This window comes from Terrapene carolina, unplaced genomic scaffold (assembly GCF_002925995.2).
Source record: "Terrapene carolina triunguis isolate 2854851 unplaced genomic scaffold, T_m_triunguis-2.0 Scaffold132, whole genome shotgun sequence".
NCBI lineage: Eukaryota > Metazoa > Chordata > Testudines > Emydidae > Terrapene > Terrapene triunguis.
Window position 1 is genome coordinate 24,240,156 of NW_020664483.1, and position 14,005 is coordinate 24,254,160.

At 44.5% G+C, this 14,005-nt stretch overlaps 1 protein-coding gene across 3 annotated transcripts in view; it reads left to right on the forward strand.

The window, feature by feature from the left end:
* The window catches only part of RTN4 (reticulon 4), a 96,152-nt gene that overhangs the window by 30,400 nt on the left and 51,747 nt on the right, over positions 1-14,005 (forward strand). The window contains exons 1-2 of one of the 3 annotated variants that reach the window (XM_029911904.1): positions 3,777-3,829; positions 4,631-7,093. The exons of 1 other annotated variant lie outside the window; for it this stretch is intronic. In XM_029911904.1, the coding sequence (XP_029767764.1) occupies positions 3,814-3,829; positions 4,631-7,093 (2,479 nt within the window). In that variant the 5' untranslated portion in view covers positions 3,777-3,813. Of the gene's footprint in view, positions 1-3,776; positions 3,830-4,630; positions 7,094-14,005 lie in introns of those variants that run through there. One more of the 3 variants, XM_029911905.1, reaches the window with a different exon arrangement.

Below are 14,005 nucleotides of genomic sequence, written 5' to 3' on the forward strand. Positions count from 1 at the left end.
GTATCAAAAGCTTTGCTAAAGTCAAGGAATAACACATCCACTGCTTTCCCCTCATCCACAGAGCCAGTTATCTCCTCATAGAAGGCAATTAGGTTAGTCAGGCACGACTTCCCCTTGGTGAATCCATGCTGACTGTTCCTGATCACTTTCCTCTCCTCTAAGTGTTTCATAATTGATTCCTTGAGGACCTGCTCCATGATTTTTCCAGGGACTGAGGTGAGGCTGACTGGCCTGTAGTTCCCCGGATCCTCCTTCTTCCCTTTTTTAAAGATGGGCTCTACATTAGCCTTTTTCCAGTCATCCGGGACCTCCCCCGATCACCATGAGTTTTCAAAGATGATGGCCAATGGCTCTGCAATCACATCCGCCAACTCCTTTAGCACCCTCGGATGCAGCGCATCCGGCCCCATGGATTTGTGCTTTCATATATTCTGAATTAGGGTTGAAATTTTCTACTTGTGGTTGCTAAAATGAACGTTAGGATAAAGAGTTTGAGCAAATCCGTACAGCCATTTTAGTTCTAGAAATTTAAAAAACCCCAAACTCTAATTTTTTCATTTAAAAAGAAAAAACATGTATTTCATAAAACTAAATTGGCTCAATTTTGAAATTTGGCATGTGAATAGTGTTCATCTTAAGCTACTTGCACAACCAGGTTTGGCAAAAATTGGCTGAATGATAGAAGTGATTTTTTTTTCCAATTGTTTGCTACCCATTGAACATGTTTTGCACCTTTTTACATGCCACATTGTACACTGAATCTGCCTTATGTGTTGTGCTCAGATTCTTAGTTGGACAGCCAGTGTGAGAGAGATTGTCAATGTTATACAGAAACTCCTAGGAAAGTTCTTCCAAATAAATATATACTAATATATTATCAGGAACTGAAGAAAACCACATGGATAAAATTGCATAATTCATTATTTTAGAGTCTCGCTAACTTTTTTCTATATCTTGAAATATCCTGCAAATTATAAATTTCATTTAATGATGGACACCTCTGTACACCTCTGTAGTACTTCCTAGTTCACTGAAGATATCTTGTAATGCATTGTTATGTGACATCAGAGATGCTGTAGCTTACAATAAGACGTCTGATATTTTGTGATGTTGCCAGGAAGCACAATGGGGATCTCTGGGAATAACCCAGATTAAAAACAAAGCAACAAAAGACAGTATACATTATCTTGCAGCCTGCTTTTTAGGAGCATTTAGTGTGTGTTTCTGTAAACTTAGCCATTCAGAAAAGTTGTTTTCAAACAAATAATAGCAACCCTTCTACCCTGTTCATCTCAATGAGATGAGAAATTGAGACTCTAACTGGGATAATTTAAATACTAAAATTAAGTTAACTACCGTATATACTCGTTCATAAGCTGATTTTTTTTTTTTTTAGTAAAAAAGGGAAGCACCTGAGAAGGGGGTCGGCTTATGAATGGGTATAGGAAGGGAGAGGTGGGACACAGCCCCTCCTCCCAACAGAGGGAGCAAGGAGAGGCAGCACAGCCAGCAGAGCCAGAAGGGAAGAGGCGGGGCCAGAGTCTCTCTGCTTCTGGCCACGCTGCTCTCCCCCCAGCCTCTGAAGCAGCTGCAGCTCCGGGGCTGGCAGGCTGCAGCTGTGCCGCTCGGTCCCGCCCCCCAGAGCAGGCTGTGGCTGCACCGCCCGGCCCCTTGGAGCACGCTGTGGCCGTGCCACCCGGCCCAGCCTGCTGGAACATGCTGCGGCCGTGCTGCCCAGTCTGACCCGCCGGAGCAGCCTGTGGCTGTGCTGCCTGGCCGTGCTGCCTAGCCTGCTGGAGCAGCTCCAGCTAGGCCAGGGACATCCTCCTCTGGTCCTCCCCAGATAAGGTGGGAAGGGATGAGATGGGGAGAGTGTGGGGGTCCCGGGCTAGGGGTGGGGTTATGTGGGGGGTGGGTCACAGGGGTTACTCCCCTGACCTCTAGCTTCTCTCCCCTCCCCCCAAAAATTTCCCCACCAGTTGCTGTCCCAGCCCGTCAGGCTGACATGCCTGGGACACTTCGTTTACTTAGGTTTACCTCCGTGCCTGCGGATGCTCGAGGTAAACAAACCATCTCAGCCCACCAGTGGCTTATCCTGATGGCCCGGGAGCCAAAGTTTGCTGACCCCTGAATTATAGGGTCAGCTTATGAACGGGTCATGAAATTTTTCCATTTTTACTTATCCATCTGTGTGTGTGTGTGTGTGGAGGGGGGGTTGGCTTATAAACGAATCGGCTTATGATCGAGTATATACGGTACATTAAATTTTTTGCATTTATTAACTTTAATGAGAGCAGCTTTAATTTAAAGGCATCCCTTTAACTTCCTGTCTTGTACTCGAATGTTGCAACATTAGTCATCTTTCTGTGACACGTGGCTACAATGGGTAAACTAAGGACAACATGGCAGCATCAACTCTGGATAATTTATTCTTTTATATTGTTAGGAGTCTAGTACAGTGGTTCTCAAACTTTAGCAACCCAAGGACCCCCATTTTGATTTAAAAATCTTTGCGGGCCCCCCAAGACTGCTTCTAATTTTCCCTGGGGGTGCTGAACCCCCGCTTAGCCCCAGACCCTGCCCCCACTCCACCCCTTCTCCCAAGGCCCCACCCCCTGCCCCATCTCTTCCCACCCCTGCTCAACCCCTGCCCCTCCTCTTCCCTGCCTCTTTCTGCCCCCTCCCCCGAGTGCGCCCTGTCCCCGCTCCTTCCCCTCCCTCCCAGCGCCTCCTGCACATGTGGAACAGCTGTTCCGCAGTGTGCAGAAGGCACTGGGAGGGCGGGGAAGGAGTTGTCCGGGGCCACCGGCCCCACTAATCGTGACCCCTGGAGCTGGAAATGACTCGCGGATCCCCTGGTGTACCCTTACAGACCCTCAGGGTCCATGGGCTCCAGTTGGAGAACCTCTGCTTTAGTATACTCCTGGGGGAATTCTGCACCAAAAAACTAAATTCTGCACACAATATTTTAAAATTCTGCAAAATTCTGCATATTTTATTTGTCAGAGCCCAGCAGGAGGGCCAGACACCTGCATCCCCTACCCCCCACACACACCCAGAGCCCAGCTGTGGGGCAGCCCCCCAGGCCAGACACCCGCACTCACTACCCTCTCACCCACCCAGAGCCTAGTTGCAGGGCCGTCCCAGCCCAGACACTCATACCCTCTCATCCTCCAGATCCCAGCTGCAGAGCTCCCAGCCCAGACACTCGCATGCCCCCCCTACCCCCAGAGCTCAGCTGTGGGCCCCGCCAGCCCAGACGCTCGCATCCCCTCCCCACCAGAGCCCAGCTGTGGAGCCCACCCCAGCCCAGACACCTTCACCCTATACCCCCAGAGCCCAGGGATCCAGAGGGAGAAACAGCCTGATGCTGCGTCCTGGCCTGCGTGCACAACATTAATTTCTGTGCAAATTCTGCATGGACAGTGGCGCAGAATTCCCCCAGGAGTACTAGTAGCATAGAAGCTTGGACAATTAAGAATGAAGACTAATTGCTGTAGTTTACTGCTCTGTCTTAGAACGAGCTCCTGGCTTGGGGGTATGGGGAAGCATAGGTAGCCTTAGTAACACCCTCATGATAAAATGGAGAATTTTGAATTCAGAGACACCATACTTTCTGGTTTGTGTATAGTCCTGTGGTTTCCAACGTGGATGTAAATACTAATTACACATTGTTACTGATTGTGAACGGAATACTTGCTTGCTTACTCTTCTTTTCAAACTACCTAGCCTTTATTTATTTCTGCTGAGGTTTTATGTATTTGTTTTTCAGATGAGACCCTTTTTGCTCTTCCTGCTGCATCTGAGCCTCTGATGCACTCCTCTGCAGGCAAGTTCTTTCTGCTAGCCTTTTGTCTTAGAGTACATTCTGCACTTTGACTGTCATCTCATTAACTCCTTCCAACTAGTTTGCATTTACTAAAAGTTAGCATGGGTCCAAGAATAGCATTTATCTTCCAAATTCTAAGCTTGCAGTTTATCTGCTCAAGATTCAAATATGCATTTATTTATATAGATGGCAGATAGTTCCTATTATAAACAAGCTACTGCTCTGTAGATTCTTGGACTCTTGATACAGGAAATCATGTGATACAATTAACAGGTTAAAATTTTAAAGCATAGTTGCTCTTACTGACTAGCGAAAGCTTTAATCAGTAATAACTTTTTGCAGTATTTTATGTGTAAATGAACTCCATGGTATAGCATTTACTCAGTGGCTGTTCTTCTAATATGCTATCCATTGAATCACTTTTTTGTAAAAGGGAAAATAAGACCGATTCCCCTCCCACCTCCCCGCCAACACACACACCTGGTTAGAGTTGCCTAACATTCTTATTGGTGATACTTGGATTGGATACTATTCTCCTCTGATCTTTTGATCTTAACTAATCTTTGCACTGCATAAAGTTGCTGCTTCTCTAACTTTTTGCATACTTCCCTGCTTGCTAAAAGAGGTGAAATAGAATAACATTATAGTCTAACCCACACTTTATTTTAATGGCTAGTAATATTTATGATAGTTTTAGAGGAATATTTTAATAACTAATATTATTTTGAACTTGTCATACAATTTGCATTAACTTTAAGAACACTTGCATTCTCTAACTTTCCTTTCTGTCCATGGTCACAGAAAAAGTTATGGACTTGCAGGAGCAGCCAGGTAGCACTATGTCGTCTGGCCAAGAGGATTTCACTGCAGTCCTGCTTGACACTGCTGCTTCTCTTCCTTCTCTCTCTCCTCTCTCAACCGATCCCTTTAAAGAGCACGCAACCTTTGATATGCTATCAGATGGATTACCTGCAAGAAGCATTTACAACAAAAATGAAAGTGAGGCTTATAAAGAAACTAAAGAAATTGCAAGGAATCCATTTCTTGTAGAGAAAAATGCCAGAGATGTTCCAGAGATGGAATATTCAGAAATGGAATTCCCATTTGCTACAGCAGAAGCAGCCATTATATCACAGACTATAGAAGAAAAGCTGCTAGAGAACAGTAAAGAAAGGTTTAACCTAGAAAAAATCCCTGCACATCAGCACCATACATCTCCAAAAGTTCCTGTTGATTTATTTGGAAAGCATGATGAAGAGGCATCTTCTGAGAAAGTGAAATATGATAGCAATGATCATGGTGAAAAAGTGGCTTTCGAAGAAAACACTCCTATAAGGGAAGAATATGTAGACTTCAAACCATTTGAGCCAATATGGGAGGTAAAAGATACTTGCCATGGAGTTAGCAGCTTGAAAGTGGTTGTTGGAAGTCAGATAAATAGCAAATTAGAAAGCAGTTTAGATGAGAAATATGATGCAGATAAACTTCAGATACTAACAATACAAAAAGATCTTGAAAACAAAAGTGAAAGCAGTAATGAAGATCTTTCTTTCCCAAGCACCCCAGAAGCTATAAAAGAATCTTCACAAGCTTATATTACTTGTGCTAAATTTGAATCTACTGTAACAATTGAGGACAATATAGCTAAAACTCTTTCTCCATTAGAGGAGGATATGTCAGAAAATAAAACGGATGAGAAAAAAATAGCAGAAATGAATGCCCAGATTGGCACAGAACAGAATGATACCAGCATTGAAGTAGTAGACAGGCAGAGCCAGGAAGCTGACTATGCTAAAACAGATAGTTTATCAGAGATGTCTGCTGATACTGCAACAAATATGCCTGAAGGTCTTACTCCAGATTTAGTACAAGAAGCATATGAAAGTGAAATGCATGATGCAACATGTACAAAACTTGCTTATGAAACAAAGATAGATTTAGTCCAAACATCTGAGTCATCACAAGAGCCTTTGAAACCTGTGATACAGCTCTGTCTTTCATTTGAAGGAGCTGAAGCTGCCCCATCACCAGTCTTGCCTGATATTGTTATGGAAGCCCCATTAAACACTGGAGTTGCTGGTGCAGATGCCACTGCTGGGCAGCTTGAAGCCTCCCCATCAGAAGCTTTTACTCCTGTCGTTGATTATGAGAATGTAAAACAAGAGTCTGGGAAATCTCCGCCATACCAAGCGGCAGTGAATGTATCATTAACACAGGCACAAGAAGCAAAGGAGGAAGCTGTATTAAAAGAACCTGATCATAAGAGTAGTTCAGTTGCTGAAGAAATAGAGACTCCTTATATATCTATTGCTTGTGACTTAATTAAAGAAACAAAGGTCTCCAGTGAATCTGCTTCCCCAGCCTTTATAGATTATTCAAAGACACTAATAACAGAATGTGTTTCACAGCATGTGCCTGAACATATTGAGTCCTTTGAAAAAATGTCACCCCAGTCGGAAAAAACTGCCTTGTTTAGTGGTCAGCCAACACCTGAGCTTCCTCAGAAAGAACAAGTAGTTGCATCCCTCACTGTGGAAGATAATTCAGTTGAAAATACTGACAAGATTGTAACAGATGATGATGGTAAGGAGGGACTTAGAGATTTGCTACATTCTACTGGCAAACCCTATTTGGAGTCTTTCCAACCTGAAGTGGAATCTTCCATAACTACTACTACTTTGCCCTCTGAGTCAGCTTTTATAGAAATAGCCAAGGAAAAAATTCCTCTTCAGATGGAGGAGTTGAGTACTGTGGCCTATTCAGGTAATATGTCTGTTTTTAAGGAATCAAAAATAGTAGACAAAGTTCATTTACTCACAAAGTCATCTCCAGTCACACTGACAGAAGACTTTATGACATTAGTCAGTCCTAAAACTGCTCCTAAATTGGTGACAAAAAACACCGACAAAGAACTATCCCACAAAGATGAAAGTAAACAGATTACTAATGTGATCAAAGCTGAGATAAGTCACTTGCCTTGTCCAGAACTATCCCATGATCTGTCTTTAAAGAATGTGCAAGTGGAAGCTGAAGAAAATATTCATGCCTTGGAAAAGTCCTCAGAGGTTTTGGTCAGAGAAGTGCCTGAAGTATCCAAGGTGGTGTTATTGCCTACTGATGTTTCACCTTTGTCCACTGAGAAAGAGGTAGTCAGTATAGGAAAACCTGCAGCTATTGAGAAAGAAGCGGAGAGAGAAGTTGCTTCTGTTAAAGACAAGGAAAAATCTACTGCTATATTTACAGCAAAGATGAGTAAATCCTCAGGTAATCTGCATACACTGTCTTGCACTTCACTAATCAACATATTTCTTTAGCTAAACTTAAGCATTAATGACGTCTTTTTTTTTTTTTTTTTAATGGATCATTATTTGTACATTTTATTGTCTAACATATTTCTGGTGCCCTCAGCTTAAAATGTGAGTACTGTATTAACATTTTCCCCATCCTGACTGCACCAGTATTTTTTTGTGTTGAGTCTTGCCTACCAGCCACTCAGGGTGGATTTCCCTTCCCCAGTCTTCTCCTCTCCTCTTTTTACTGGTCTATCGGTACAGATCTTTACCCTGAGCAAAGAGAACAGCTTACTGCTTACTTCAGAATTCTTTGGTGCTCCTTAATAAACCGGGCATCAAAAGCCCTGGAAACCAGTTTTTATTGCTCGAAGCCGTGCATGTTATCTCCATGTTGCTAGCCCCAAGTTTTGAGACCAAATCCGTCAAAGGCAGGTTGCCATAGTAACTGGGGTGGTGAGTCTCTTAATTTACGTTGTATGAGTTTATCTCAAATGCTTTGTTTCTTCACCTACAGAGTTTAATCATAAATCAGATCTTAAAACTGTCTGGGTAGTTTTTCTGCAGCTGCATGTACAACTTGTAGCCATCAAAGGCGCACTGATACAGCCTAAGCAATAACTTACGTCTTGCTTTTCATTGTTGTAATCATTGGGCCTACATATACATCAGGGATCTTAATATTCACATTATTGAAAATGCTGAGCAGTAAGAAGTCAAATATTCTGTGAACATTAAAATCACTTTGTACACATACAGTTATATTAGAGATGCCCATTTCTTATTTTTAAAATGAGATCTTAGTGAGCTGTACTCTAGCACAGTATTTCCCTACATTCACATTGATTTAAAGTAGCAGAAAGGTAGAGGGTAGGATTCTCAGCATTTCATGTCTCATAATTGCTGCTCCAAACTATATGCCTCATTCAAATCCAGCTCAATTGTGGGATAAAATAAAACTGCTTGCCTTTTTGGTGCAGAACACTGTGCTGCTTCTTGAAAAATTCTTGTGAATTATACATAAGCCTGTGATTTACTGGAAATCTGCTTCTGGCACAAGTAGTGGTCAGTCTTTATAGACTTCAGTTTAGTATAAATCTGGATACATTGGAATCAGCAATCATTTCAGTGTATGTATCCCTATTAATCTGAATTCTGTGAACTCTTGTTTTACTACATGCATGATGTGCAGTTTAATTTTTATGCTTTGTGTTGGTATTCTGTGTTACCTGCATGCAGCAGACTTCAAATTCCATAAGGGTTCTGTTTTGTGTAAGTGTGTGTATACCTACTGGTACGATTACCTTATTTATCCAGTCCCTACTTCAAGAGCTTACAACTTAAAATTACACAACATAAAATTAAATGCAGACTTTTTCCTTCCTAAAAGTTGCCGCTGTTTCTTTAAAATAAACAAAAAGACCTTTTCTTTTCCTTCCCGGATCCTATTGCCACTTAGTATAGCGGTATTTATATTACAAAGTATTCCTTTGCTGTTGTATGAAGACTTCACGTCCAACACCAGTTGACCTCTCTGGCATTTTTCTTGAAATTAGTTTCTCATCATTTGAACTCAGGGAAGCTATCCTCTGTTTAAAAAAAAGTTATTATTTGGAACAAGAACTTTTAAAAACACATTGTTAATAGACTCAGACTTTAATGCCAGAAGGGACCATCATGACCATCTAGTCTGACCTCCTGCACATTGCAGGCCACAGAACCTCACCCACACTCTCCTGTAATAGACCCATAGCTAAGGCTACATTTTAGTCACAAGTATTTGTAGTAAAAGTCATGGACAGGTCACGGGCAGTAAACAAAAATTCACAGCCCGTGACCTGTCCATGACTTTTACTATATACCCCTGACTGACTTGAGGAGAGGGGCGGCCGTGGGTGCTGAGGTGGGAGGGGCACTGTGGGTGCTCAGGGGACACAGTGCAGGGGGGAGCTGTGGGTACTGGGGGGGGGGCTGGAGCAGGCTCCCTACCTGGCTCCTGGGAAGAGGCGACCGTAGCTCCACATGCTGCCTCTGCTCCGGTCCAAGCCCCGGTTCTGCAGCTCCCATTGGCTGGGAACTGTGGCCAATGGGAGCTGCGGGGGGGCGGTGCCTGCATGCAGGCAGAGGCAGCACATGGAGGTAGATGCTGAGGGAGGGAAATTGCTGTCGCCCTTTCAGGGCCCCCCCCAGGTAAGCACCGCACCCCAACCCTGAGCCCCCCCACACCCAAATTCCTGCTGCTGGGGAGTGGGGGTTGGGGCCCGAGACTGCCCCAGCAGTGGCCGGTGAGCCTGGCCTGGAGCTGCCCGAGCTGCTCGGGTGCACTGGCTGCTGCAGAAGTTGCGGAAGTCATGGAAAGTCATGGAATCCGTGACAAACACGGAGCCTTACCCATAACCTCTGGCTAAATTACTGAAGTCCTCAAATCATAATTTAAAGACTTCAAGTCACAGAGAATCCACCATTTACACTAGTTTAAACCTGCAAGTGACCAAGGCCCCATGCTGCAGAGAAAGGCGAAAAACCCCTTAGGGCCTCCACCAATCTGACTTGGGGGAGGAAATTCCTTCATAACTCCAAATATGGCAGTCAGACCCTGAGCATGTGGGCAAGACCCACCAGCCAGACACCTGGGAAAGAATTCTCTGTAGTAACTCAGAGCCCTTCCATCTAGTGTTCCATCACTGGCTGCTAGAGATATTTGCTGCTAGCAGTTGCAGATTGGCTACGTGCTATTGTGGGCAGTCTCATCATACTCCATCAACTTATCAAGCTCAGTCTTGAAGCCAGTTATTTTATTTTATTTTATTTTGTCCCCAATATTCCCTTTGGAAGGCTGTTCCAGAACTTCTCTCCTCTGGTGTTGACAAACCTTCATCTAATTTCGAGCCTAAACTTGATAGCTGGTTTATAGCCATTTGTTCTTGTGTCCACATTGGTGCTTAATTTAAATAACTCCTCTTCCTCCCTCTGTTATATTTATAGAGAGCAATCATATCTCCCCTCAGCCTTCTTTTGGTTAGGCTAAACAAGCCAAGCTCTTTGAGTCTCCTCTCATAAGGTAGGTTTTCTATTCCTTGGATCATCCTAGTAGCCCTTCTCTGCATCTGTTCAATTTTCATTCATCTTAAACATGGGAGACCAGAATTGCACACAGTGTTCCAGATGAGGTCCCACCAGTGCCTTGCCTGATGCATCCTAGGATTGTAGTAGCCTTTTTCACGGTCACATCACATTGCTGGCTCATAGTCGTCCTGTGATCAACCAATACACCCAGGTCTTTCTCCTCCACTGTCACTTCCAACTGATATATCCCCAGCTTATAGCAAAAATTCTTGTTTTTTGTCCCTGTCACAGGGTCCGCACAAGTCTCCGCCCTCTCGAGCCTGTGCCCTGCATTGGCTGGTTCAATAGAGTCCCCACGCCTTCTTGGTGCTTCACCCATGTGTCTTTATTTACAGCGCAACTGTGTAGTCCCCCTTATTCCCCCAACAGTTATCCCCATTCAGACCCTTCCCAGGGTCTAACCACCATGAGGTTCCCTGCCTTTGGTGAGGAGACAGAGATGTAAGCCTCCTATCCCCTCCCAGGCTAGCCTCCTGACTGAGCTTTCTCCAGGGCTTTTATAGCCCTCCCCTTCCTCAGCCCAGCTGTCTCTACTTAACTCAAGTCATTGCTGTGAGCTGGCCCTCATTAGGGCCTGCAGCTGGGCTCTCTGCTGGCTGCCCAGACCCCTGCATCTGGCTTTCCCACCAGAAAGCAGGGCTTAGCCAGCATTTTAGCAGGGCATTCCAGGGGTTTACCCCTGCCCTGCCACAGTCCCTATATGCATGACTTTGTACTATTAAATTTCATCCCATTTCTATTACTCTAGTTTTCAAGATTGGTCAGATCTTCTTGTATGATATTCTTGTCCTCCTCTGTATTGGCAATATCTCCCAACTTTGTGTCATCCGTAAATTTTATTAGCACACTCCTACTTTTTGTGCCATTGTCATTAATAAAAATGAACATGCTACATTATTTTAGAGGAGGAAAAACCTCTTTTCTCCAAGATCAGGTACTGAGGTAAAAAGGCTGTAGCAGCAATTTGTATTTGTTCCCACTAGACTTAAAGCTAATGTGATATTTTCTTGAGACCTGTCAGTTTATAGGGAAGATAGTTATAGATTGTTGGAAACTGGATGCAATTTGTTGACAAAATTACTCTTTACTGTTTCATAGTTTCATGGTTTCCATGCTGTTCCATCCTCCTATCACTGTCCTGAGGAAGACATATCTCTCCTAGTCATTGTCTTGAATGGAGTTACTCCAGGCGATGCCACGGACCCCCTGATAGCCATCAGGATGAATGGCAGTCTTTGGTCCCAATCCTTCCCTTGCTGGTTTACTACTTTTCTGAGAGCTGTTTTTAGAGTACGGTTAGTTCGCTCTACTTGGCCTGAACTTTGGGGGTGTCCAGCTATATGTAGTATTTGTTTAATTCCAAACACTTGGCAGATTCCTTTTGTGGTTTCCCCAATAAAGTGGGGCCCTTGGTCTGAATCAGTTTCCCTTGGGATGTCCCATCTGGTTATTACTTGTTCAGTGAGCACCCGAGGTGTAGTTTAAGCTGTGTTATTTTGAGTAGGGATAGCCTCAATCCATTTAGTAAAGGGATCAACAATCACCAGACAATACTGATTACCCCTTGTTGTCCTCGGTAGCGGCCCGATAAAATCAATTTGCATTCGGGCCCATGGTCCCTCTATTCTCTGAGACATCAGAGAATAGGTCCTTTGATTATTTTGGGATCAGCATTACTAGCCATGGTAGACAGTTATTTACAAACTGCTCCACATTGCTGCTCATGTGTGGCCACCAGTCGGCAGCCTGCAATCAGGTTAAGGTTTTCTCTACTCCTAGGTGTCCCCCATCGTGAACTAGGGAAATCATTTCTGTTCTTAATGCTGCAGGAACCACCCAGACTGCTTCTGGTTCCCCTTCTTTAGTTGCTAGAATTAATTTTGATTCATTCTGCCACACCTTCCACTCCCGGTGCTTTCCCTTTTTCACTAATTCTGTCAGGCTGGGATACTGGCTTTGGAGGGTTATTAAATCTATTTGTACTGAGTCTTTTTCTGGCTGCAGCTATCGGAGCTATACCTTCCCCATTTCTTGGCTGCCACAATTTTCCTTCTTTGGCCCCCCTCCTTGGTTCCTCAAATGCCCGATTTTTCCATTTTGACTCCTCATTCCCCTTCTTGTGTGCTCTGACTTTTCCCAAGTGTACCACAGTGTTCCGGGCCTTCGTCAATGCCCACACGTATGTCATTTTGTTGGCATGGGCTATGGGTTTCCAGTCTGCAGATCTCATCCCTCTCTTTTTCCATTCCGGAACCCAATCCACTAAGGACCCAAGGACCCAGTCTGAGTCTGTGAAAATGGCTACCGCCTGAGTGGTGGGGGTATTTTCGAGGGCTACTGCTATAGCCACAATTTCGGCTGCTTGGACAGAATATAATGTACACTGTGCCCTCAGCACCTCGCCCGTAGGCACTTTTAAAGCAGCGAAGCCCACATGCAGATGGCCATTTTTGTAAAAACGAGCCGTCCACAAACCAAACAATATCTGCTATTTCCAGCATCTCACTCAGCACGGCCCCTCCCTCGAAAGCGACGGCTCCCGAGGCAGTGGCTCAGGTAATGGACATTCGTGCTCTTCCCCCTCTATCAGGAGGCCGTAAGGTATTGGGGAAAGTACTGGGTTTTTGTCCATATCTACATTTTTGTTTAACAAAGCAAGGGTCCATTTTGCCAATCGAGGGCTAGATACCTGGCCATTGTTGATTTTGCCAGTGAGTACATGCTTCACTGGGGAGTGGGTTATTTTTAGTAACACAGGGGACAAACCCACCAGGTAGTCCCAATGCTGTAGTGCCCAAACGAGTGCCAAGACCACCTTTTCACATGGGGTGAATCCCTTCTCTATCTCACTCAGGGTCTTGGAGGCATAAGCTACAGGTTGGAAACCTGTTCCATGGTTCTGGCTTAGCACAGCTCCCATTCCCTTGTCTGTAGTTGCCAGTTGTAATACAAAAGGTTCTCCTCCCTGGAGACATGATAGGGCTGGGGCTTGGGCCAAGGCTTGTTTTAACTGGGCCATAGCTTCCAGCTGCTCTTGGCCCCAGTTCCATTCTGACCCTTTCTTTAACAATTCATGCAGCAGTGCTGCTTTTTCTGAAAACCCTTCTATAAGATCTCAGGAAAAGTTAACCATGCCCATGAAGGATCTCAGAGCGGTTATGTCTGTGGGGGCTGGGTCATTGAGAAATAATTCAACCCTTTATTGGTCAGGGGAGCGCCCTTCTTGTCCCAGGGTTACCCCAAGATAGTGTACCTGCTGGGAGCACAGTTGGGCCTTCTTTGGGCTTACTTTAAACCCTGTTTCCTGAATCTTTTGCAGCACTCTGTCCAACACCTTTAAATTTTCCTCCTGTGTCTGTGTGCAGACCAGGATATCATCCACATAAGAAATCACACTATCCCTTTCAGGCATTCTCTCCCACACTTTTGCTACATGGGCATGGCAGATAACAGGTGCGTTATTCCAGCCCATGGGGACCTGGGCAAAACACAATAGTTTTTCCTGAAAAGTGAAAGCAAATTTTATAGTAGCTGTCCTGGTGTAAGGGGATAGCAAAGAAAGCATTAGCCAAATCTAAAACTGAAAACCACTGGGCCCCTCCTACAATGGAAGCCATTACCTCCTGATATTTAACCACTATGGGGGCCATAGGTGGAGTCACCCAGTTGAGGGGGCAAAAATCCACAACAAGTCTCCAAGTTTTGCCATCACTCTTAAGGACAGGCCATAGGGCAGCATTGTTAGTGCTGAGCTGTCCCA